The 26,689-nt window shown below is 42.2% G+C and overlaps 2 protein-coding genes across 6 annotated transcripts in view; one reads left to right on the forward strand and one right to left on the reverse strand.

Moving 5' to 3' along the window:
- Positions 1-13,225, forward strand: part of PITRM1 (pitrilysin metallopeptidase 1) — a 44,790-nt gene extending 31,565 nt beyond the window's left edge. For 4 of the 5 annotated variants that reach the window (XM_089533507.1, XM_089533510.1, XM_089533509.1 and 1 more), the window contains 7 exons: positions 816-936; positions 1,289-1,360; positions 4,685-4,797; positions 6,253-6,378; positions 7,784-7,929; positions 9,058-9,160; positions 11,060-13,225. In XM_089533507.1, the coding sequence (XP_089389633.1) occupies positions 816-936; positions 1,289-1,360; positions 4,685-4,797; positions 6,253-6,378; positions 7,784-7,929; positions 9,058-9,160; positions 11,060-11,153 (775 nt within the window). In that variant the 3' untranslated portion in view covers positions 11,154-13,225. The remainder of the gene's footprint in view (positions 1-815; positions 937-1,288; positions 1,361-4,684; positions 4,798-6,252; positions 6,379-7,783; positions 7,930-9,057; positions 9,161-11,059) is intronic. The other variant, XM_089533511.1, reaches the window with a different exon arrangement.
- LOC149310025 (ATP-dependent 6-phosphofructokinase, platelet type-like) overlaps positions 12,630-26,689 on the reverse strand; it is an 84,190-nt gene continuing 70,130 nt past the window's right edge. The window contains exons 19-24 of the mRNA XM_089533513.1: positions 20,866-21,030; positions 19,699-19,760; positions 18,014-18,125; positions 16,166-16,265; positions 14,237-14,342; positions 12,630-13,225 (exon numbers count right to left, since the gene is read on the reverse strand). Coding sequence (XP_089389639.1) covers positions 13,087-13,225; positions 14,237-14,342; positions 16,166-16,265; positions 18,014-18,125; positions 19,699-19,760; positions 20,866-21,030 — 684 coding nt within the window. The 3' untranslated portion in view covers positions 12,630-13,086. The remainder of the gene's footprint in view (positions 13,226-14,236; positions 14,343-16,165; positions 16,266-18,013; positions 18,126-19,698; positions 19,761-20,865; positions 21,031-26,689) is intronic.

Consider the following 26,689-nt stretch of genomic DNA (forward strand, 5'->3'; position numbering starts at 1 on the left):
AAAGGTAAATATAGCCTTAATTTGCAAGTGGGATTGTGGAGGCTTGCATTTATGAGAGGATATCCTATTATAGGAGGAAAACTGGGTTGGTTAGAGGGTATATGCAACATCTAATTTGACCCAGTAGTTTTTTTGGGGAGGTGCAGGGGGGCAGACCGCACAAGGTGACACCCAGTCACCACCCTCCACACCGTCCGCACGTGCATGTGCCACCCGCATGCACACTACTCCAGGCCACATGTGCACACACTGCTCCACACACCCATGCATACTGCTCTGGCCCACATAAGGGTGGTCCAGTCTGTGTACAAACACCACTCCACACACAGCCCTGTGCTGCTGTGGCCTACCTGCTCACATGCTGCTTTGGCCTGCCCACACACTCTGTCCCACCCACTCCCACCCCTGGAAACCACACTGGAAGTCCTGCCCCAGAAGTCCCACCCCCCAGAGGTCCTGTCCCGACACCTGGTGCTGGAATGCCTCTGATTTGACCCTTTGCTGGCCAGATTAATTAGTGTGCCCCACTTGCTTTTCTTGAAAGAAAATTAAAGAAAGGCCAGCCGGCAGGAGAGCATTATAGTTGTATAAATGTAGTTTGTGAGGAAAAGTGGATTTTTGTTTTTGGCAAGGAAAATAATGTTTTTGGTGAGGGGACATTAGTGGGTGGGGCTCCCGGAGCCCGTCACCTTGACAGATGTTGTAGGGGAGGCACATGCATCCCAAGGCCCATGCTTTCTGATGAGAAGAACAATTTATTACTTGCAGATGTCTCCTTTTAAATGTGCTAACAAACATTTCTTATTTTTACATAGATGTTCAGTGAATGCTACACCTCAGCAGATGCCCAGTGCTGCAAAAGCAGTAGAAAAATTTATAAAGGGCATTGCCAGGAGTAAGAAGGAAAGGAAGCCCATCCGTCCACATGTGATTGAGGTAAAGGGGGAGATTTAATTTTTTTAATACGCTGACAGGCTTTCCTAGCTTGCTTGAGTGCAACTTATAAACACATTGTCAAAGCAATGCCTCTTTCTTCTATATAGGATTAAAACAGCATGTGTGAATGTTTCTGCTGCGCCCCGCATTATGTGACACTCAGACATTTGGAACATAATGTATCTGCTAAGGGGACCCTATGAATGTGCAGCTTGTTGTGGTTAATTTAAATCTCACTGTATTCTGTTGTACCATTTTCATTAGTGAGAGAAGAGGTGGGAAGTCATTCAAATAATTAATCTGAAACCTGTTGATATTCCTGTGGTGTATCAACAAAACCTTGTATTTCTAGAAACCTTCAGATCCCAAAACTGCTGGTGATGAAGCTCTTGCTTGCTTGCAGATCACCAGGAAGCTAATTACGGTGAGTCTGGATTATTTGGGTTAGGCTCTAGTTGTTGGGGTTTCTTCTATTCCTCTTCAGGCATAGGTACCTTGAATTGAGCCTTGTCAGGATGACAGGTAAAATCTTTTTTTAAACAATTGCGATGTGTGTGCATGGAAGGGCTGAGGGGATTATGCCTGGTTCCCTATGGTTCATGAAGCCTTGAATGGTCGCAGAGCCTAAAATATTTATTCTGTTCTATACTGTTCTTTTTTCCAGAAATATTATCTTACACATTAGGTTTTTTTAATTTAATAAATATACAAGGGAAACCCCATTCTTTTTATAATTACTGCCTATAATTACTTTTATTGTTGTCAGTATAAAGCAGTTTCCCCGAACATTGTGCACTCCAGATGTTTCGGACTATATATCCCATCTACACCAACCAGCATAGCTGTTGGTTAGGGAGGATGAAGAGTTGTAGTCCAAGGCATCTGGAGGGGACCACATTGGGAAAGGTTGTTATAAAGTACCTAAAGCCATGAAAATCTGTACAATTTGAAAAACACCCCCCAAACAAGAACAATCTTATAATCTCAAGAGAAGATACAATAATATCAGGAAGGATCAGAAAGGAAAATATGCTGCACGTATTGCGTCCGCGGAGTCGTGTCCGGCAGAGCTGTTCAGGGTGGTGAGGGAGCTTACTCAATTGCCCCCGTCCCCGAACCCTATTTTGGAACCATCTAAAGCCTGCTGTGATGAGTTTAACAACTTCTTCACGGATAAAATCTCTCGGATAAGGGCTGATCTCGACACCAGTATTTCTTCAGAATCCAGAGTAGAGGTTTCCAGAGCTTCCGTGGACTTTGTTAGACTGGATCATTTTGAGTCGGTGAGTACTGAGGAAGTGGACAAGATTATTCGAAGTGTTAGGAAGATGACTTGCTCTCTCGATCCCTATCCCTCATGGCTGGCAGCTCAAGGGGGGACGGTTGTAATCTCTATGTTATGCCGTATAATCATCTTTTGAGAAAGGGCGGTTTCCATCTGGCTTAAAATTGGCCATTTTAAAACCACTACTAAAAAAGCCCTCCCTAGACCCCCTGATTTGTAATAACTATCGGCCTGTTTCGCTGCTGCCTTTTTTGGGGAAGGTGATCGAGAGGGTGGTTGCCTTCCAGCTTCAAGCGATCTTGGATGAAACGGATTTTCTAGACCCATTTCAAACCGGCTTCCGGGCGGGCTATGGAGTTGAGACTGCCATGGTCGCCCTGGTCGATGATCTCTGTCTGAGCATGGACAGGGGTAGCGTGTCCCTGTTAGTGCTTTTGGACATCTCAGCGGCTTTCGATACCATTGACCATGGTATCCTTCTCGATTGCCTGAGGGAGTTGGGAATCAGGGGCACTGCGCTCCAGTGGTTCCGTTCCTACCTCTCGGGCAGATTCCAGATGGTGCAGCTGGGGGACGTTTGCTCCGATAAGAGGGAACTTACATCTGGTGTCCCTCAAGGAGCTATTCTGTCCCCCATGCTATTTGACATTTACATGAAACCGCTGGGAGAGATCATCCGGAGACACGGGGCGCGGTGTTATCAGTACGCTGATGACACCCAAATATGCTTCTCTGTGTCTCCAACTGATGCAGTGACCAGGGATGGCATCTCTCCTCTAAATGCCTGCTTGGAGTCAGTAATGGGCTGGATGAGGGAAAACAGACTCAGTTTGAATCCAGAGAAAACGGAAGTGCTCGTGATAGGTTCCCCGGGCCCGGGGATGGAAATTTGTCCACCTGTCCTGAATGGGGTCACACTTCCAATGAAGGACTCTGTTCGCAGTCTGGGGGTGCTTCTGGATTCGTCGCTCCACTTTACATCTCAGGTGGATGCGACAGTCAGGAGCACTTGTTATCAGCTTCGGCTGATATGCCAGCTGCGACCCTACCTGGGCCGGGGGAACCTTGAAATGGTGGTACATGCTCTGGTAACCTCTCAGTTGGATTTCTGTAATGCGCTCTACATGGGGCAACCCTTGTACCATACCCGGAAGCTTCAATTAGTACAGAATATGGCAGCAAGGTTGGTCACTGGATGCTCCAGGACCAGCCATATAACACCTATCCTGCAAGATCTACATTGGCTGCCTATTCGCTTCCGGGCGCAATACAAGGTGTTGGTTATGACCTATAAAGCCCTAAATGGCTTGGGCCCAGGGTACTTGGAGGACCGCCTCTCCCCATATAATCCGCCCCGCACTCTCAGATCGGTCGGGAAGCATTTGTTAAGGGTTCCTAAGTCAAAATACACCTTGACTGCACAAAGGGCATTTTCCATCTCGGCCCCGCAGCTCTGGAACTCCCTTCCTGTTGAGCTCCGCTCCGTCACCTCTCTTGATCTCTATAGGAAGGAATTAAAGACCTTTCTCTTCCGACAACTTTCCCCCATGTGTCCTGACTCCATGCTGTTCTCCCCTGTTGTACAATGGTTTCATTCAGCTAGTCTGTTTTTTTTCTGGTTTTTTATGCTGCTGTATTTTTTATAGTGTTTTTAAACGTAATGAGCTGTTTTTATGATGTTTATATTGTATGTTTTGTATTTTGTTTTGTATATTTTTGCCTTGTAACCCGCTTTGATCTACCCTGGAAAAGCGGGCTATAAATAAACATTATTATTCTTATTATTATGTTGAGAGTTGGATCAGTGAGGATAAGGTGAAAAATGTTTCAAGAGATTGTTGAAGGGAAAAAATACTGAAGAAGTGAATGTGTCCACTTTCATACATTGGGGGGAATGTGCATAATTTTAGGGGTCTCTTAATCCATTGGATCGAGGCAAATGTGTGCCTATCTTTAGTGGGTACCTGCCTCTGATGCCTTTTTTCATAAGGCTGAATTTCTTTCAGAGTGTAATAGCCTTGCTGCCTTCTAATGATCTCTCACCTCTTTTTCCCCCCTCCTTCGTTATTTCAAAAGTAGAAAAAATGGGGATTCCATTCCTTCACTCTTTTTCTACATCTTTCCTTTCCTACAAGGTATTTTAAGCCTGTCTTTCTCAGCCTAGGCACCCCCTGAACTATAATTTCCATCATCCCTAGCAAACACAGAGGGTGAGGGAGCTTTTATCTATCACATTCAGAAGCTGTTGATTTGGAGGAGGTTATTCTGAACATTTTAGGTGATCCTGTTGAACATATATACTCAGCAGCCTTCTGTTCATATCTTTGTACTCCCTCAAAATTAGCTGGGACATAGATTGAACATATATTGGATAGGTATGGAGAGAGTACTGTTGGAATATAAGAGCCTATGGATTTCTGGCAGATGGGACTTACTCAAAGCATGATGTGTCTCTTCCTCTAGGATCCCACTTTCCAGCCATGTCAGATGAAGACCCATTTCCTGCTTCCCTTTCCCGTTAATTATGTTGGTGCCTGTGTGCGAACTGTTCCCTTCACAGCCCCAGACCATGCAAGGTAAGATAACGAAAAGTGCTGTCACATGGATTCAGAAGTTCTTCACAAATGAAATGGAGATGTAGATGGAAAAGAAAGCACCTAATTGTGACAGTGCTGACAAAAGGTCAGCACCTACATCCATCAGTAGACACAATAGCTATGTTCAGTATCAGAGTATCAGTCAGTCCTGAGCCTTTTCACCTTGGTAGCATCATGTTTTGCACATCCTAAACTAGCTTGCTGCCCTAATATAAAGCACTGTCCTGTCCATGCTGTTGAAGAAAGATTCATGTGCCAATATAGTTCACTTCTGTTTGTGGATTGAGATGGGGGTGGAGGAGCCATCTTTTCCTTTGGTTCAGACAAGAAAACATTTTGGTCTGGTTCTGCCTTTGAAGACTCAAATGGCAAAGATTGGGCTGTTGATGAAGTCAGTGGAGTCACGGGCAGTTCCTACATGTTTTTACCTCCAGTTATCATGAGATCAAGGCCTCACTTAATCAGAGAGTTAGGATCCCCATGCCTGTTCACCTCACATTGTATTATCTGTCAGCTCATTCTTGTAAGTTTAAACCGAGAGCATCTGGAAGAATAGAGATGGTGTTGATTTGGTTGCTCCTATACCTCTCTTAGCACATGTTGGAGACAGATGCCACCTATGAGGCAGCAAAAGTGGGATGGATGCAAGTAGTCTGCTAAACCTCTTCCCATGTGGGCTGCCAGATGGAGTATTTCTGTGGGATGTGTAATATAATTAGAATGAAAGAACTCTGTGGAATTCAGATTCAGCTTCCAAATGTGAAGAAGAGCATTGACCTGTACGTGGATGGTGCTTGTGCATTTAAAAAGATAAAAACCACATTGTATTGAAAAATAAGCCTCCAAGAACCTCATGGCCTCTCAGGAGAAAACTGATTGTTTAAAACAAATTAAATCAACAGTAATAGAAGACACTGGTTTGGGCCATTTAAATTCTAAGTTAAGAAGTATGTCGTGGTAGAATTGTTTTACATAGTTGCTGTTGTTAACCTTCAAGTCAGTTGACTTTTGGTGACCCTGTAATAAGGTTTTCTTCAGCCAGTGTGGTGTAGTAGTTTAAGTGTTAGACTAGGAGATCAGGGGTCGAATCCCTGCTCAGCCATGGAAACTCTGAATCCCCTTGGGCAAATTGTACTCTCTCAGCCTTAGAGGAAGTTAGTGGTCTCCTCCCAACAAGTCTTCAAAAGAATACTCTGTCATAAAGTCAGAGTTGTCTTGAAGTCACATACCAACTGTATAAAACAGTCCTACCATAACTGTACCTCTTTGTATGCTTACTCACTTATAAAACTAATAGAAGAGATGTTGTAATAACAAATCGTAATGCTAATGTAAATTTAAAAATGGAATAATTTAGATAACAAAAGAGACAAGGATGGGAGTATTTTCAGGGCAGACCTCGTTATTCACAGCTGCTTTCTTTCTCCATTTTAGTCTCCGTATCCTTGCCCGGTTAATGACTGCAAAGTTCCTGCATACAGAAATCAGAGAGAAAGGAGGTGCCTATGGTGGTGGTGCACAGCTTGCCCATAATGGCATATTTGGTTTCTACTCCTACAGGTAACTGTTGGGCCAAGTAGGGCTGAGTTGGACATAAACTATAAATTCATATTTGTTAGTTTGCAAACCAGAATTCTCTACCATTGCTGGGGATTGCCAGATGAATTAAAATAAAGTGGCTAAAGAATTTCTAACACAAGAAGAATTTGGGGCCATGCAGAGGGAATGAGGCCACTGTCGATTTGCCATAAGGAGAGGCAGGTACTCCTCCTCCTCAATACTAGTATAGTATAGTTTTGCCCCAAAGTGCAAAATGAGTACTGTAATTAGGCACAAAGCCAGTAATGTCAGTATTAGGTATCATCCACAGAATGCATATGATGGCACAAAACAAACATGGATCGGTAGCATTACCAAAGAATTAGGCATGCGTAAAACAAGTGTCTTTAGAAGATAGGCTAGAAAAATGCACCTATTGATGTGACCCTTTAACACAGTTCCTCATGTTGTGGTGACCCCCAACCGATGGTTTCAGTTCCTAAAACCATCAGAAATATGTAGTTTCCAATGGTCTTAGGTGACCCCTGTGAAAGGGTCATTTGACCCCCCCAAAAAAAGAGGTCACGACCCACAGGTTGAGAACAGCTGCCTTAAGGCAAATAAAAGACTAAATATTGGGAATATAGGTATGATCTGTCTTTTAAAACAACTAGATAAGTTGGGTCCACTGAATCTACCCTAAAATCCACCCTTCTATCACTGTGTACTGCGGGAGGAAGGCTGTGATTTTCCTTATTTGCAGTGAAGATTAGAATCCCACCAGCATGTGACTTTGGAAGTTTTGATATTCATCTGCTGAAAGTATGCAGTCTGGGAGCAGTGGATTTCAAGGGAGCCCTTTGGGACTACTGCTGAGCAACATGTGAGTTGCAGAGGATACTGGGAAGTTTTGGATATACATTCAGCATGGACTAAAGATTTTTAAATGCAACTGCATATTGCATGGCAAGATTGGAGACTGTTGGCAATGATTTCAGTTTGAAAATCATTGCCTCATAAAAATGTTCATGGAGGTGAGGTTTGAGAGATCTGCGTTTCCATGACCCTACATTGCCTGCCTTCCCCCCGCCCCTGGAATTGCAGCAATGGAGAGATGTTGTTTTCAGAAATTATACTTATGACACTTTTAAAGACCAACCAGAGCTTGAAATGTTACTTTTCCAAGTTCTGTAGCATCAACAAGAAACACCTTGGTCACCATTCTTCTCTAGAGGCAGACTTGCCACTTCACACACTCTGATATGCAGAGATTAATAATTTTGGGTTTGATTTCGTTTACCTTATGTCTGTTTGATTACAGAAAGCAGTAAATCTAGAAAGAGTAATCACTAAGCAGGACTTGTACTGGCTTTACTTTAAAAACAACAACATATAAACACTATCTTCCAACTGCCTTGACTTTTAGAGATCCAAACTCACTGAGTACTCTGGATACTTTTGAAAAAGCTACTGAATGGGCCAAGATGGGCAAATTCACTCAGCAGGACATTGATGAAGCCAAGCTTGCCATATTTGCAGCTGTAGATGCTCCTGTTGCTCCATCTGACAAAGGTAGGTAGCCTCTGCTCAGACTGCTGTACCGCAAAGTGCCTCCTCTTAAACAGATCCACCTGTTTCTACACTACTAACAGTCTGCTTATTGGTTGAGTTATCCTTGCTTTGAGTGGATTTAGCTCCTCAGTTCCTTCACAACTTTGCCATGTAGATAGGGAGAATCAAATGGTTAGGGGAGCAATGCTTGGGTGAATCAGTGTTGCATTTCCTTAAAATACTTGGTGTGTTTTAGAGCCTCGTAGAAGGAAGGCACCAGCTACTACTCAAGTAGGAGAATAAGATAAAGTGAAGATAACTTGCATAATTCTTGTAGAGTAATAAATACTGTAGCTGTTTTACAGTTTTATTTATTAAACTGCTGAGATACCGGTTTTGGAACAACCCGTTGTGACACTTAGGCCAAAATGACTGAAATTAATTTGACTTCAGCATTATCCCGGCTGAATGCAGCAAGTGAAAAACATACTGAAAAACCCAACCTGTTGATGAATTTTTACATTTATGCTAGAATTCTGAAAGTTAGTATATTATTTTACACTGATTTCAGTTACATATGATCTTGAATAGGGGCATAATTCTACCTGTTTAAATCACAGCTCCCATATGGTTTTTATTATAGGTTGAGTATCCCGTACCTTAAATCGTTGGTACTAGTTCTGTTTTTTAGATTTTGGAATTCCTATATTTGCATATACATAATGAAACACAATGACGCTGGAGCGAGACTAAGGATCTGTGAAATGGTGGCAATCCAAGTATAGTGCTTCACACAGATCTATTCCTTCCACCATTTCACAGATCCTTGCATCTCTCTACAGCTGTGTCTCTCTATAGCCTTGCAAGTACAATAAGGTACATAGCGCAAAAGGTTTTTGGATTTTGGATTTCAGAATTCTAAGTAAGGGATACTTAACCTGAACCTATAAAGGAATTTACATTTTACTGTTTCAAAAGAAAAGAATGAGTCAGAATTTTTTTGCCTTCTGTTTTTCCCAGAAGGAAGTGTGGTAGGAGATCATTTAGTTTGAATTTACAAATTGAAAAATGGGTGGATGGGTTGGCATCTGTTGCTATTGTTCTTAAGAATCATATAAACAGTTAACATTTTTGAACTCTGCTTTATAGGAATAAATAACTTTTTACATGGAATCTCTGATGAGATGAAGCAGCGGCACAGGGAGCATCTTTTTACAGTCGGCAAGGATAATCTGATAGATGCAGCCAATAAGTAAGTTTGATGCATCTGTCTGAGGGAAGTGTGGGGGTTCCAAAAATCTTTGGGCCATTGAGTAGGCAAAAGGGAAGAATTTGCCATGTTGACTACTGAATCTGTAGAATTAGATTTTAGTCTGGCACACAACCATCATTGAATTCAGTTGCCCTAAATGAGCCTGATATGTGACACACTGGGTTGGATCCAGATTTGGTTCTACTTAGAGTACCAGCACTGAAATCGATGGTGCTCAAGTTAGTTTTGACTAATTTGTCTCATTGATTTTAATAACTCTGGATCCATCTCACAGTGCTGTGAAGCTACTGTCTCTGTCAGAGGAGATGCCTCACTGTCACTCCTGTATTACTGTTTTGGACTTGCACTTTTTCAAGAAGGCTTTTTTGGAAACAAACTCAGTTCTCATGGTGCATCTGCATTCAGTGTGACTGGAACCTTGTCACTGCTCAAACATCTGTTCAACACAGTTGCCTGCTCATTGCATCTCCCTATGAGTCACTGTTCTCAAATGCCTCCTTCCAATCTGGAGGCGTACTTGGGTGAGTGATTCATGTGAAAAGGATGGGCTTTTCCTGGAAGGATTGTTTTTCATTTGGCATCATCTCAAATGGAAACTTCTTGGTCCCAGGAACTATTATATTTGAGGGATAAGTGCTGTAGGGTTTACATTTTCAGCACTAGTAGTGGCAATCTCCTGACCCACTGGCTCTTCTGCCAGGATATGTTCCTCTTCTTAGCCACTGCCCTGCCCCCCACTTGTTTTTGTTACCATTGCAAGTGGCATCAGTCTTTGCCAAGTAATTGGCATTGTTTCCTCAGGTTCACCACTACTGCTTCCTTACCATTCTGTTCAATGTTTGCCAGTTGTAGTTCTTTGAGCAATACTCATCAAACATCAGGTACACAGGCAACATGCATGAAACAGAATGGAGAAGAGCATGAGAGAACTGATCTGAAGTTGATAACTGAGGAAGACTGAAAAGTATTAACACATAGCTAATGGAGAAAGGAAGGTGGAGCAATTGGGATGCCAGTCTAATTGCTGAAATGTTCTATTGCAAAGTCCTTGATAAATATGCACTCAGGCTGCTCCAGAGACTAGGACCCAGAGCAATGGATGCAAGCTCCAGGAAAAGAGATACCACCTCAACATTAGGAGGAACTTGCTGACTGTAAGGGCTGTTCGACAGTGGAACAAACTCCCTCGGAGTGTAGTGGAGTCTCCTTCCTTAGAGGTCTTTAAACAGAGGCTAGATGACCATCTGTTGGGGATGCTTTGATTTAGATTTCCTGCATGGCAGGGGGTTGGACTGGATGGCCCTTGCGGTCTCTTCCAACTCTACGATTCTAGGCTAGGAACATGGACAGGGTAGCCTTGTGATATTGATGCATAGAGAAAAGCTCAGTTCTCAGAAAACATTTTATTAGCAAAGCTCCTTTTTATGAAGTGTGGCTGTGTATATATAAGAAAGGAAAGCCTAAATCCTACTGTTACTCCTGACTACAGTAAACCCACTGAATCATTTGGATTTTCCAGTGTGTTCACTCACTTTTCATCAATTGATTTAGTTTCTCTCCTCTAGTTAGGACTAAACAATAGGATTCCACCTGGAGCAGGGACATAGCCAGGATTTTGGGAAGGGGGAGTCCAGACCAAGTGCCACCATTATAATGGGACTTGGGCGCAGCGGCATGGGCCATTCATTGTATTTAACAGAAGGGGGGTCTGGATCCCCCCACCCCCAGTTACATCACTGCCTGGAGGCAAAGAAAGTGGAAAAAATTACCTATACCTACTCAAAACCCAACTAATGAAGGGGCAAAGCTTCCCCTTTTGAATGCCTGAATGGCATGAATTGAAGATTAGACTAATGATGGCTGTTTTGTTGCTTTTAGATATCTTACTCCTGGGAAGAGCACAAGAGGACTGGCTATTCTTGGGCCAGAAAACCCAGACACTGCCAAAGACCCTTCGTGGGTGATACGATGATATTTACTCTAGTCCTGGTTTAGAGGATATCAAACCAATTAATATGACAAATACCAAAATAACTTTGGAACATCGTCTCCTCTTTGAAAGTGCTTTTAGGACAAGAAGCCATTTCCACTTCACCATTTTAAAGAACTTGGAGCTGCTGTAGTGTTTTTATTGAAGAAAGATTTTTGCAGTGATGTCTCTTTCATGAAACACATGCTTTTTCCTTACAAACTTGAGTTCTAGATTATGGCCATTATCTAGCTAGTTACTTGTAACTGCATTGTGTCAAAGCCACAGTTTGTTCTAACTGGCTATACTTTTAGCTAGATTGTTCCCACCACTGTAAAAATATCCACCTATTTTGTAGAAACAGAATGATGCTTTTCAGTGGCTTATCATCAATCATGTCCAATTCAAGGAATATCATGGTTTTAAACATAACTGTCCAGTGGACTGACATTTTTCTGTACTGTCATTTAAATACTTTATGTCTCAGTTTTGTGCCATTGAATATTTCAACCCCGATGAGTAACTTATCATGGAAGATCTGTTTCACATAAGCTGGAAATCTAAAGGCAGAGAGGAAAGAAGCTGCTGTGTGTCTGTTTTGGTGATGGGATGATACAGAAATTTTAATTGTCACTAATTTCTTGGTGCTGTTGGTAAACATAGGCTGCTGCCACAAAGAACTAATACTGTTTGGCACTGTTTTAACTGCCATGGCACTAGGGCACTCTGATAAGGAAGGCAAAATATCTCACAAAACTACAGATTCCCAGAATTCTATAGCATTGAGCCATGGCAGTTAAAGTAGTGTCAAACTGCATTAATTATACAGTGAAGATGCAGCCACAGAAATGCTTGGAATTGAAATAAAAGGTTTCCCCTACATTTGGGTCCCTTGCTGGAAGAAGGGCAGGATGTAAATAAAATAATACATTTGCAATCTACATATGTGTTTTTTGAAAGCAAGAGAATGCAATATGTGAGTTAATATTAACAAAGTTTCACTCCAAATACTAGTTCCCACCCTCCCTTGTAAGGCATAGTGCAGCCCATCAGCCACTTGGGATCTTGGCTTTCAAGATCTGACTGTGTGTTCTGTATGCAGTCAGTTCTATCACAGCAAACTGACTAGGTAGTGGTTTTATCTTTTCCACTTAGCTAACAGCATTCAGAGCGAAGATGGTAGTGCTGGCAGAAGTATCGTCTTGCATATCAGGACTATTTCTGGCTGTTATCTCTAAAGACCTACTTCAATACAGTTTGTGTACTTAACTAGGACAGGAAAGGGGCAGCTTTTGGCTGTGTGGAGATTGGACTGCAGTTCCCTCAGTCCTAGTCAGCCTTGACAATGGTGAGAGATGATGAGAGTTGCAGTCACAATGCCATGGGAAGGGCTGCAAGGTGCCATCTCTGAGCTAGTAAAAGCAAGGGCAGATGAACCTGGTTCTGGCCTAAGGCTGTATAAAATAAATCACTCCCAACTTTATTTGTAATACAGTATTTTATTTCAGCAGGAGCATATAGAAGTTTCCTTTTTGTATGACACAAAACTAAGCCTCTTGTAATATACTTTTGAGTGTAAACACTATCTGGTAAAAGTGCAAGAGATGAAAAACATCACATGGAGTGCATAGAACCAGTTTTTGGACAGGTTATCAGTAAGGAACACATCGGTAATTGGGGTAGTCTTTGTTAAGTTAGGCGCTAGGGTTTTTCTGTGGTGCATTTTTCTGTTTTTCTTTTTTAGAAGCCTAAGACAGCATCAGGTAGAGAACTTCTGTGACGGCCGCTTGTTTTTTCCCACATAAAGTGCTGGCACAATAACTTAGGATGTTACAAACAGAAGCTGTAACAAGTATTCTAAAGCACTGTTGACACACAATGGAGAGAGCTATTGCAACTTTTTAACAGTAGGACTTCTTGGGAGCAGTAGGACTTCTCAGACTCCTGCTATGCTTGGTCTATGCACATGCTCTAGCTGCCCTGAATCTGAAACATCATAGCTGGTCTTGTATTTGGCCAGAATTTTCATCAGGGGACGTAGCTTTAGCCACCACTGCTTCTTCGGAATTCGGTGTCTGTTGATCAAAAGAAGAATGCCATCAGAAGTTGATATTTAAACTTACAACTGAGTTGTACATAAAAAACATCGAGTCAGTAACTTGTGCACATTCACGATGCAGCTCAGCTATGGGACAGGATCTGCTTATATTATGCTTCTCTACTAGCTGATTTATACTGAGTTCCACATTGCTAACTGAACCACGTGCAAGACACAGCTGGAAGCTCATTTTGCCCTTCTGTGAAAACCAAAGCTGATGGTTTCAGACTGATTGTGCTGTGTGATTGTCCGAGACCATTAGCATCTTTCCTCAGCTATGACCATAACTCTTAAAAGGCTCAAGCTTTTCCAGGTACCGCTATAACAACAGGCTTTCCGGTAATGAAGCTTCATTAGACAAGCTGTATGAGTCAAATAGATGCTTAGGAATTCCAGCTCCCTTAAGGTATAATCCCCTATCTTGGATTCTCTGAGATCTAAACTCAGCGTCTCTTTTCAGATGACAAAATTAATCATTGCCTTAGAACACAGTTCTTCTAGTGGGACATGCAGTCTTGGATGTGTAGGTTTTATTTTATTTTTTGGCTTAAAAATAAATCTCCATTAAGTTTTGCCAGAAGCATTTCATCTGGCCAGAGAACCATCCATGCAAAACTCCTCTGCGTAGAGCTGATTTCACTCATACAATGAAAAATAATAAACATATAAGCTGAAGGCTTCTAAGCAGAGTAACACTTGGACTGGAAGCCCTGCAGAAGTAAATCCCAGCAGCTTTAACAATTCAAGGTGAAATAGTTCAGCACTATGCAGTGGTGGATGATTTAGTGGCTATTCCAGTCTTCCTGCACTTGCTACTCCCAGCATCCCCACACCTGTCTGGCCAGGTTGGCGAAATTAAGAGCCCAGCAAAAACTGAAGGGCCTCAAGTCCCCCATTTTAGCACATTATTCTCAGAGACATTGCTGCTTTTCTCTCCACTATAATGCAATACTATTTTGGTGTGGGTTTTTTGTTTTGTTTTACATACACAAAATCTGTTTCATCCTTCAGTTCTACCACAGGCTGGAATACCAGGTTCCTTCGGCGCATACCCAGAAGACACACAGAATCATCCGTGTTGGCAAATACTCTCCCTTTAAAGGGAAAAAAAAAGAGAGAGGGGAATACAGTTCTGGTTTTACTTATACAAACTGCCACATGGTTAACTGGATCAATAAGGGGATACTCTATCATCAAGGCATGTTTGATTTGGTTATTAAAATGTTACAGTGAAAAACATTAATGTGAATTAGTGAAGAGCGTTAAGGATGTGTTTGATTTGATATTTACAATGGGAAATGACTGATGTTTGAGTAACTGAAAACATGATTATTCCAAATTAGTTTTATTTTTTAAACTTTTCTTAATTAGAGTTTTCAATAAGTGCAACTGGGAGCTGATAAAATGCAAAATAATGTAACACATTACCTTCATCTGTGATCCAGGCAGCCACCAAGAAAAAACAAGAAAGGAAGAACACTTGTAACTACAACATGCTGAATTCCTAGCCATCTACTCATTTTAGTCAGAAACGTTTTTGGTGGGGAGGGGGCCTAGGATTCTGGCATAACAAAATTTAGCAACACTGAAACACCTGTTTTGTGAACACAAGAAACAAGCATTATCAAAGTCCATGACCCAAATCACTAAAAACTATGGCAAGTTGTTTTAAATTATTTTTTGGTAAACATTGTAATTTATTTCTATGAAGATTTACTTAGAAATAAATCCCCGGTAGTTTGGTGGATATTATTCCCATCATCCAAGTAAGCTTGCCTAGGATGGCAGTCTTGGGCCGAAAACAGATGGTCCTAAAAAGGGGTGGTGTGATACCGCCCCTTTGTGTGCTGGATCAGGGTCACGGCAACTGCATGCCATGGCCCCGATCTGGTCTTTTCCTAGCACAAAAAGGAGCTGCAGAAAGCTGCTCCTTTTTGCGCCAGGGAAAGGGCACCCCTTTCACCACTGCTGTGGCCCTTCTCTGATCCTGCAGTGTGTAGCATCTGGCCATTGCGCCGCAGGAGCATTCCCACACTGCCTGCCATTTGGTTGGGCATGTGGTGTGAGACCAGATTGGGGGTGGAGTCGGGGCATACATTGAGCGGTCGCCACACCCCACGCTGGCTCTTATCGCTGGTCTGTTTTGCCTCTTGGTTTGCAGAGGTAATCATGCAGTAGCTAATTGGAAGGACAATTAGGACAGCTAAGAGTTATTTATTTGGAATAACTGAATGAATTTCAGAACCTGGCAGTTACATTTCTGGACTATAACTCCCAGAACATTGGGGAATTGTAAGAAGTATAGTTCAGAAAAATAACTTCCTTGCCTTATAGAATGGTAATATAATGTGCATGGATGACTTGTCAATCTCAAATAGTCTCATCAGTATAAGCCAGGGATGGGACAAATGCAGCATGTAGGCCAGCACTCTAACGATCTTTGAAAAAAGTTGTTTTTTTTAAAAAAAAACTAAAAATGGCTACACAGCCTTGAGGACAACTTTGCCATGCTTTTTTACTGTCCTTCGCATGCTATTTTGGGCTACTCAGCTGTAACCAATACAGCTGTGGTCATTTATTACAGACCTCAATTTATGCGTTGTTACTACACCTTCATCACACCAAACCATTTCATGCTACTGTAACATGTTGTGGGACTATTGAAGAATACAAAACCTATGAGTTTCTGGTTATATTATTGCTAGCAGGATAAAACTAGGGAAAACAACTTTGGTCTGTGCTATGCTTTCCTGTGTAGATGAGACAGTGTTCCAATAAATGAACATCTAAGATGAACTAGCAGCACAATACATGTGCATTTTACTATACAGCAATGTTTCACAAGAATTTCCCACAACAGGCAGCAGTCAGTGCACGGAGCTAGTTATTATGAAAAATGTCAATAATGTTTCCTCACCTCTTCGATAACATTCTTTGAGTTTCTTCGAGAGCCACAGCACAGCTTTTGCTGAAATTTTTGTCCCAAAATTTCTATCAAATGGAGAAGGAGCACCACCCTATGAAATTCAAGAGTGAGCAGACATTCAGATTTTTCAGAACTGAGTCTGGTATTACACATTAGAAAACATGCACAGGATTGACTGTCTATCATCAAGGTACAAACTGAGACACAATCATGTGCAAGCAGTCATGCCAACAACTAGTGGTCTAGCATGAAAAGATATATGATATTGTCTTTATAGGCCATTATGATAGGCCTTTTTACAGAAATCCCTAGACAGGATTCAGGTCTACCTAGGCCAGAGGTTCCCAAGCTGGGGGTTGCAACCCCTTTGGGGGTCGCCAGGTTGAGAATCCCCCCCTGCCTCCCCTTCTTGCTGGCTCAGGCACTGCATGGGGAAAAGGGGACGGGGACATGTCTGCCTCCTCTTTCCCTTCTCCATGTGGGGCTGCCTCCTCCTCCCTTTCTTCCCACGGCTGCCAGGCAACCATGGGAAGAAGGGGACAGGACTGCAAGCCCCAGCAGCCTTTGTGATCAGAAGTCCTGCCCCTTCTCCCTGGCAGCCTCCCTAATTGGTTGGGAGGCCAGGAAGGGGCGGGACTTCCGGCCGCAAAGCCCGCTGAGGCTTGTAGGCAGCCAAAAATCCCGCCCCTTCCTGGCCTCCCAACCAATCAAGGAGGCCGCGGGCGGGACTTTAGTCCCCAATGGGGGTCGCGGCCCAACAAAGGTCAAAGCAAGGATCACAACAGAATCAAAATTATTGATTCATGCAGCTGCAAAACCTTAGTTGACCTTTTCTGCAAAACAAATCTAACAAAATGAATTTCAGCACGGAGAAATGTAAAGTACTGCACTTAGGGTGGAAAAATGAAATGCACAGATATAGGATGGGGGACACCTGGCTGAATGAGACTACATGTGAAAGGGATCTTGGAGTCCAAGTAGACCATAAGCTGAACATGAGTCAACAGTGCAATGTGGCAGCTAACAAGGCTAATGCTGTTTTAGGCTGCATCAATAGAAGTATAGTGTCTAGATCAAGGGAAGTAATAGTGCCACTCTATTCTACTTTGGTCAGGCTCCACCAGGAATACTGTGTCCAGTTCTGGGCACCACAATTCAAAAAGGACATTGTGAAACTGGAGCGTGTCCAAAGGAGGGCGACTAAAATGGTGAAGGGTCTGGAAACCATGCCCTATGAGGAACAACTTAGGGAGCTGGGGATGTTTAACCTGGAGAAGAGAAGGTTAACAGGTGATATGATAGCCCTGTTTAAATACTTGAAGGGACGTCACATTGAGGAGGGAGCTAGCTTGTTTTCTGCTACTCCAGAGACTTGGACCCGGAACAATGGATGAAAGCTACAGGAAAAGCGATTCCACCTCAACATTAGGAGGAACTTCCTGACAGTAAGGGCTGTTCGATAATGGAACACACTCCCTCGGAGTGTGGTGGAGTCTCCTTCCTTGGAAGTCTTTAAACAGAGACTGCATGGTCATCTGTAGGGGATGCTTTGAGATTTCCTGTATGGCAGAGGGTTGGACTGGATGGCCCTTGCGGTCTCTTCCAACTCTATGATTCAGTGCTAACTACTTTAGGCCAAGTTATATTTAATACTAATTCAGCCAAAACAACCAGACATGTAAAATCCTATCTGGCCATAAGAATTATAGTCCTAGGTGGTAGAAGCAGACCCTGAGCACTGGAATCATGGGAGGGATGCTGCATCTCTTGTAGCAGCTTTTGTTCATCAGAATGATCATACAACTGTTTCAATCTGAAGACTTTCCAGCACTTACATACCTGCTGCATGTGACCCAATACATTCTTTCTGCAGTCAAAGACTCCTTTCCCTTCCTCAGAATACAGCTGGTAAATGAAGTCAGTTGTGTAATTCTCACTACTGTTTTCATTCCTATACAATAAAGAATAAAAAGGGGTGGGGTTTTTTGGTCATTTATGTCTAGCTTTTCTTCCATAAGTAACTCAGGTAACATAGCTAGGGGTTTCCAAGTAGTGTCCTACCTAGGAACTGACCAGATCCAGACCTTTCAAAAAACAAAACAGCAAAAGAAACGTATTGTATTGTGGGGAAGAATAAAGGAACCGACAAATGTCCATAACCAACTGCCCTATACCCAGGGTGAGCATCAGCATCAGGCAGCTGCCAGGACTGTGGATTCCAAACCTCTACAGATTCACTGCAGCTTAGTTTTTAACCTTGTTGCTAGTGATGCAATTTGACTGCCATTTTAAAATATCCTAAAGTACACTAGAGATCATAGAAATTTTAAATGGTAGTGCCTCACATTGCCTACTGGAGGGACAATACATAGATACTGGAGCGGGGAATCAACATTATTTTCCTACTGGGCTCTTTGGAGCTGCATCTGTCTATACAGTGCACCCTTGCTATCCGTGGTGGATCCATTTCAGACCCACCCCTCCCGTGGATAGCAAAAAACACGGGACCTTAAGTCCCATTCTTTTCATACTCCTGTATGTGCGCGCGCCCATTGAAAAAGCTGGGGTTTGCCATCCATGAAAGCTCAAACCGTGGATGGCAAGCCCACAGTTGGTGTGGGTGCACTGTATAAGGAGTTGACAACTTGTTTCTGTAGCTGCATCTGCCACATACAGGAAGAGGAGGAGGCAGATCTAGGTTTGAAAAAGCCCATGGGATTAAAACAAACAGTGGTGGACAAAATTGGGCAGAATGCCCTTAGGTTCCTTCCCCTTGGATGGGACAGTTGGCCATGCCCCCTATTGTAGAAATGGCAGGAATGGAGTTCCTCGCTGTAAAACCTTGAGGAAACTTGTCCACAGACTATATTTTTTCCACTATATTAAATCAGTCTGAACTCTCCTTAGAAGACAAGATGACTAAACTGAGGCTGTTGTACTTCGGCTATATTATGAAATGACACTATTGCTTAGTAAGGCAGAAGGCAGTAGGAAATTAGGACTGCATTCCAGTCAAAGAAGCCATGACCCTGAGTCTGTAAGACCTGAGCAGGGTGGTTGATGTTAGGGTGGATTTGGAGATCTCTCATTCATAAGGATGCCATAACTCAAAGTTGACTTAATGGCAATTAACAACAACAAATACTAAATCAGACTTTTCTTCCACCTAGCCCACTACTGTCCCCACAGGGAAAGGATGTGCATTTTGTCACCAAACTATATCCTCTTGCCAGGGACGTAGCCAAGGGGGGGGGGTCTTGGGGTCCAGACTCCCCCTTCCATTAGAAAAATGAATGGTGTGTGCTGCTGCGCCGCCGCGCCCAAGCCCCATTATAATGATGGCACTTAGTCTGGACCCCCCCCCCCTTCCTAAAATCCTGGCTACGTCCCTGCTCTTGCTGAGGAAGATGCCTTCCCTTCTCCAAGATATCTACTGCTATTCATTCTTATCTGCTTGCAAAAATACTATATTCACTACAATATCCCTTGATTTTACAATGCATGTCAGAAAGTTGTCAGCTTACCTTAACACCAAACCTCGCTGAATGTCGGTTTTCATCTTTTCTGTTAGATGTTCTACATTGGCCTGTGGAAAAAGTAAAGCAGTTTTCAAAGCAGGTAAATGGGCTCTAGGTCAAATCAAGCCTGTACTCTCCCAGAAATCAAGATTACTAAACTGAAAGGGTTGTATTTTGGCCATATCATGAGAAGATATCACTCTGTTGAAAAAACAATAATGCTTGGTACGGTACAGGGAAATAGGAAAAGTGGAAGGCTACATTAGATAGAGTCAATCAAGAATGGATCTGAATCTACAAGATCTGAGCAGAGCTGCTCCTGATACTTGGAGGTTTTGCATTCCTAAGGGTGTCAAGGAAGTCAACTTGACATCAGTTAATAACAAATTTAACTATTGCTAACTTTTGTTTCAAAGGGTCCTAAAGTAGTGCCCACTCTGTTACCAATGTTTCATGTGGCAATTTAATTGATTACAGGGACAAGCAGGCTCCTGCTGTCATGTACTGAACCAGGGAAATGTATGAATTGTAATATCCATATTCTTCCCACAAGAATCACACAGGGGACTTTAAACTCCATTCTTGTGTGGTGTAGCTCCTTAAGAGGATGGACTCAAGTAGTTAGTCTCAATGCAAACCCATTCGTTCCAAAGCCTACTAGTTCCAGAAAGTGAGTTTGTAAAATAGCACTATTTTGTAAGCATTACAGAATGGAGCAAGACTGACAAAAGTATAAGCACTCCATCTTGCGAAAATAATGGGAAAATAATATGACCAGACAGGACATAAGAAATATGATCAATGTTTTAAGGATTATACATCTTGCTAAGTTTGATGCTTCATTTTTAATATTGTTAGCAGCAAGGTAATTGCTTTTTATTACTCTTACTCTTATTACAGCAAAATACAGCAGTAAGGGTGCAAGTCAGTTTTTATTTTTTTATCCCATAGGCAGTTCCATACATACATATACATGATTTGGTACCTATAGTATCAAGTGATAGCATACACATGTGAATAAGGTCCAATTAGAACAGATAGTTGTTTCCAAATTACTGTTCATCAACAGGAGAGATCTCAAACATCACAAAATTTAGATGTGTTGGCATGTACATAAATGTCATCTTCAATTGGCATACGAATAAATAAGAAGCAGAGAAAAGATCTGCCTACCTGGAGCTCCCGAATATCAAATGACTCTTCAAAAATGTATGCAGCATCAGCACCAGCAGCGAGTGCCCCCATGTTGGCCAGGTACCCGCAGTATCCGCCCATGGTTTCAATAATGAACACACGGCGCTTTGTTCCACTTGCAGACAGTTTGATTCGATCACAGGTCTAGGAAATAATGGCCTATTAGCAACTTACAAGCCATAGACTCAACCCGTCTGAATGCTGTTTCAGTATTGCCAGTGCTACTACTTTGTCATAGCGATCACTGTAATGCATCATGAAAACTAAAAAGTGTTAAATTAACAATATTATCCTTCTCTTGTTCTTCCAGCTGTCATCTGAAATGTTTCATATCTTACCCATTGTATGACTGATATGAATCTTGGCACATTTTTAAATTGAATTTCTGGTGTTGTGCTAGACACAGAACTCCAAGACATTCCTTGATTCCTAAGTATCCAAGCTCTGGATATTTTTTATGATAGATAAACCCAGCTTGTTTTGCATCAAATGTCAAAAGTGCAAGTCCATTCAACTTCATATAAAACAATGCCACCAGAAGACACAATGAAATATAAATATTAACTAAAAATATTTCAGAGATGGTCTAATCCCAGACTCTTGGAAATCCTATTCAAACAAGAAAGCCTTACAAATGATTTTAGGCAATTCTCAAGGACCAATCTTTGCACTGGAAGGTAATACATTTTACAACTCAATGTGGAGGCCTTGCATTGTGTTGAGGTAAGGAGAGAAACATAATCCTTGCTTTTAATAGTTATTATCACACTTTCACGACAGGATCTAAACATTGGTCATCACTATATGGAAGAGAATTATCTTTATAAGGGTGTAAAGAATACTCACTTGTTTCTTGTCCTCAGTGGTGTTGTTCAACTGCTATTAAATTTTTAACATTTCTGGACTTTTATTATGAAACATTTTTGTTAATGTAAGAAAAACTTTATTGTAGAAAAATACGGCCAAAATAGTATATTTTGTGTTAAAGACCTGCTTTGGTACAGAAAATAATGCTTCTGCAGTAAATGTACTTTGCTGTGCAAAACCATCATCTTGGGGACAAAATTATTTTTAGCAATTACATTCTGAAAAGAAAAAAGTAACTGTAAAATATTCTCATCTAGTGGAGAGGAAAAAATTGAAATTCTTTGTTTTTGCCAGTGAGAACAAAATAAACCAATACAGTAGAGTCTCAATTATCCAACTTAAATGGGTCGGCTGATAGTGGGATAAGTGAAAATGTTAGATAATCTGGAGGGTCCAAAAAATTGTCCTCAATGGCAGCGTGCATGCACCCACACTGCCATTGGGGACAAAAGTCCCTCGCCTCACCTCACCTCCCTCCCTCTCTTCCCTCTTTCCCTGCTTACTTCCTGCGGCGGCTTCTGCCGGCTTTGCTGCGAGGGGGGGGAGTCTGCTGGGTCTGGGAGAGGGCTGAGGTTCCAAGCCACAAAGAAGAGGACCGGGCGCTCGGCCCAGGTGGCTTGGATTTCCTCGGTGGCTTGGATTTCCTCAGCCTGTAGGGAGTGCGCGGACTCCCTTTGGGCTGAAGAAATCCAAGCCGCGGTGGAAAGGACTGGGTGCTTGGCCCAGGCCTCTTCTCAGCAGCTTGGATTTCCTCAGCTCACAGGGGATGTGTGGACTCCCTTCGGGTTGAGGAAAACCAAGACGCCACGCCATTATCCGATGTCACATGCTTTTTTGAGAGCGCGCCATGCGCGTGCTCACGAAGAAGTATGGGACGTCGGATAATCCGGAACGTCGGATGACCAAAGGATGAATGATCGAGACTCTACTGTATCTGCATCCACAATGGGGCAATCTTGCAATTGTTATACAAGTGACTCAAAAATCAAAGGGAGTTGCAGGCGGAGTAGGAGATGGCTTACAAAGTACTCTTTTTATGTGATCAAAGCAGCAAGTTGAAAACTAAGCCATTATGTTACATTGTTATCAACTGACTAGTTTCCAAAGCCCTGAACTCATTTGCAGCTTATGCTAAAGAAACATGACAGCAACAGGTCAGCTTTATCATGAGAGACTAAAATTAACCATTGACCACAGGCAGAAAAAATAACAAACTATTTTTACTAGTGCAGCAGAAACTGCTGAAGAGGGATACTCTTGATCAACTACAAAAGCTACTCGCCTTTTTGGCAGTGGAATGGCTGCTATAAAAAAGCATGTGGAGTGTTCCCCTTTTCCCTTCCTATTTAGCAAGGGAAAAGAGCCTGAAGAAACCCAACCAAACTGATTCAGGAGGACATCAAACACATCTGTATTGATTTCTGTTCATGCCTGCCATTGAGAAGAAAAACTGATGTTAGACTAGCACTCCTGCACGCCAGAATATAGGTAGAAGCGTTTCCCAGGTATCTTCCTGGGATGTCCATCAGGGTCTCCAGCACTATATTAATAAAGCCCCCAAAGTTTTTTTTAAAAAATGCATTCAAGTGTTCACTCTGGCATTTTTAATCCTAGCTATCTTTTCAAGTGATGAAAGGCAAGGCAGCCACATAGACTGAATATTAATCAGGATATAACTTGTTCTTTCCCCAGAGATCAGAAAAAAAAATCCTCTTTCCCCTATTTTTTTCCTCCTGTTTAGTTTGTAATAATTTGCCTGATGAAGCCAATGGGAGCTTCAAAAACTTGCAACAAGTACAGTCAGCCCGCACCATATGCGGGCTTCCCTTACGTGGCTTTCAGCGTATGCTGAAGCCGCGATACAATTTAATGAAAGGTGTGTGGGCCCATGGCGCATGAGCCACACCATGCACATGCACCAGATTTTTTTCAATGGGGCATGAGCATATGCGGTTCCTCCTTAGGTGGGGGGGGGGGTCCAGAACAGATCCCCTGCATATGGCAAGTGCAGACTGCATATTGTGCATTTCAGTTGGCCAATGACACTGTTTGGTGGATTTTTGTTTGAATTTGCTAAATGGCCAACACAGACCCCTGCATATTTCCTTTTTGGACTGCAACTCTCAAAAATGTTCAGGCAGCATGGACAGCAGGAGCGATGCGCCCCAAAAATAACTTTTCCAAGATGTATTTCGTATTATGTGTGGGCCAGACCTGATGTTCTCGGTTTGTTTTAGCCCACTGCAAGTGGTAGCACAGCATTCTAACAAGGAGTCTAACGTGTTAATGAAATCTTCGCCTAATTTCAAGAAATTAAGCGAACTGATCCTCAGAATTGGAGACCACCATTCCAATTCGATCCTAGATTCTTAAATCAATGATGCAAAGCACAAGACTTCTAAAAATGGCCTTTCCCTTTCAAGTTTTCAGATACCCAGTCCAGACCTATATTGAAGTATTTGTTGTCTTACCTCAACAATGGCATTCAGGGAAGTATCAGCACCGATACTGAAGTCAGTGCCAGGCACATTGTTGCTAATAGTAGCAGGCAACATGCAGATAGGAATGCAAAACTCCTCAAAGCGGGACCGGGCTTCAGCTAACTGCAAACAGCTCTCAAAAGCCTAAAGCAGCGGTATAAGGAATGATAAGCAAGATGCTTTGTGCCCCTACTTTGCAAAATTATGAGGCATTCAGCTAGTGGCTCCTTATGTGTGGCAATGGAAAGTCTGGATTTCAGTAGTAAATAAACAAAATCCGTCAAAGCTAAAGATTTCAAGACTGGGTTTTTCTTCATGGAAACCTGCCATGGATTGCTGGATTTGCATTGGTGCAGAAGAAAGGCAACCACAGTTAGTAGAAGGGTGAAACAAGCAAAAATGTGGAAAACAGAAGAGATAAAAGTATCTTAGTAAAATACATTAATGACTGAAGAATTTGTTATTCTCCACAATGGAAGACTGAGGGAGAAAAATAAGTGATGGAAGACAAACTACAGTTTCTCAAACCTCATCCTCTGAAATGGACTTGGAATTGGTCCACAGTTGAAAGAAGATGCCAAGAGCAGACACAGTACAGCAGCCATCAATAATTGGTGATCATCAGTGAACCTAGACCTCCTCACATGTCTTCTGCATGTGTGAGAGAAGCCAGGATGAGGATGAGCCTGACACTTTACATGGGGCTTTGGAGCAAGCATATGCTTGCCAAAACCAAGCATGATATGACTGACCTCTCACATTGGAGGTTGAGATTCCTGTATGAGATTTTCATGAGTGCATAGTAGATGGTAATTCCAACATAGCCCTGCTCCAATACTGCATCGTGTTGTCACACAACCAACATGGCCAACCACTCTCTCATTGTACAACAGTTGGTTCAACTCTCCACCCTTGGTAAGGATTGCTCTTACCAAATATTTCTGGGGGCATTCTTAGATTTGCAAATTGGTTTCTGCTGGTGTTTCAGAGCTGGCACAGTCTGCAACATGATGCCACTCTCGGGCAAACTCAGAGAAAGTGCAACTGCTTCCATAAAGGACTATACAGCAGCATAAAGCAATAACTGGATTCTATCCTCCATTTACTTGAGACTGATGAACTAAACTATACCCAGCTTCACATGAACTAGCACAGCATAAGCACAGTTTTGGTCAATGATGGATAGAAAGTGCCAGGTCCAGAATTATCATTACAAATGAGCTGTGACTACGGCTGGATCTGCACTGCAGATTTAATGCAGTTTGACACCATTTTAACTGCCATAGCTCCATGCTATGGGATCCTAAGATTTGTAATTTGTTGCAGCAGAGCTCTCTGATAGAAAAGGCTAAATATTTCACAAAACTACAAATCCCATAACTCCATAGCATTGAGCCATGACAGTTAACATGGTGTCAAACTGCATTATTTCTGCAGTGCAGATTCAGCCTAAATTTTCTCTTGTCAGAATGAGGGAAATGTTCAGGTACATTTCAGGTGACATTCCACATGGAAGTAGAATTATCTATTTGAGAACAAGAAATATGCCAGTACTTTCAGAATTTCCTTTCCACCCCACCATGCTGCAGAAGATTCTGAGGCAATTCACATATGCTGCAAGCGAGACCTGTTTGCAGGTAAGCATGTGCTCATGCATACACTCCATATCCCTCACAGTTGTACATGGCAATGGAAGGAATAGTGTTGAGTAATCAATCTTTCAGAAATATCTGACTGCCATTAGTAGAACACGATTTGAACACTCCTGGTTGTAGCAAACAAATATGTCACAATGCCCTCCCCACAAGCGCTAAGGCCATAGGAAGCAAATATTCTGTTAGAGAGATCTAATAACTACCAGCTACCTATCTAATCAGACTTTGTAGTATCTGCATTTTAAGCATAGTGCCAAGGAAGAAGAAAGAAAAGAGGAAAGGCAATAAAACCTCTAGATCAGTAAAATGAAACAAGAAAACCCATGAAGCAGAATGAGGACAGCAAGGAACTTGAAGGAAAGCATTTCTCACCTTAGTATGTTGGTAAAAACTGATGGAGATTTTTTTGTACCAGAACTGGAAACCAGAACCACCTAGAGTTTATATCAAGTGAGGAAAGCTGTACCATGCACAGCTCAGTCTTCTCCCTATGCAAGTCTGACATGCCATACCAGAACTAGAAGTAACATGTCACTTTCAGTTTTCATTTTGCCTGATTGCAAGGATAGTAATGGAGGCTAAGAGCCTTATCATACAAGAAAGAGTGGAAACGGTGCCAGGGAGCAGCAGCTTTCTTTGTTGCCTTACTACATGACATCATAACACTTCAGCTTACTTCCCACCTGAGAAGGTTGTAAAAGCACTTCTTTTTTTTCTAGCTAGAAAAATCTGTTTGACAAAATGCATGTTTTTACAACCATCTTCTGTGCAAGAAGAAAACTGAAGCACTATGACATCATG

The sequence above is a fragment of the Sceloporus occidentalis genome, unplaced genomic scaffold (genome assembly GCF_023333645.1).
Source record: "Sceloporus occidentalis isolate IW3139 unplaced genomic scaffold, rSceOcc1.0.p SCAF_7, whole genome shotgun sequence".
NCBI lineage: Eukaryota > Metazoa > Chordata > Lepidosauria > Squamata > Phrynosomatidae > Sceloporus > Sceloporus occidentalis.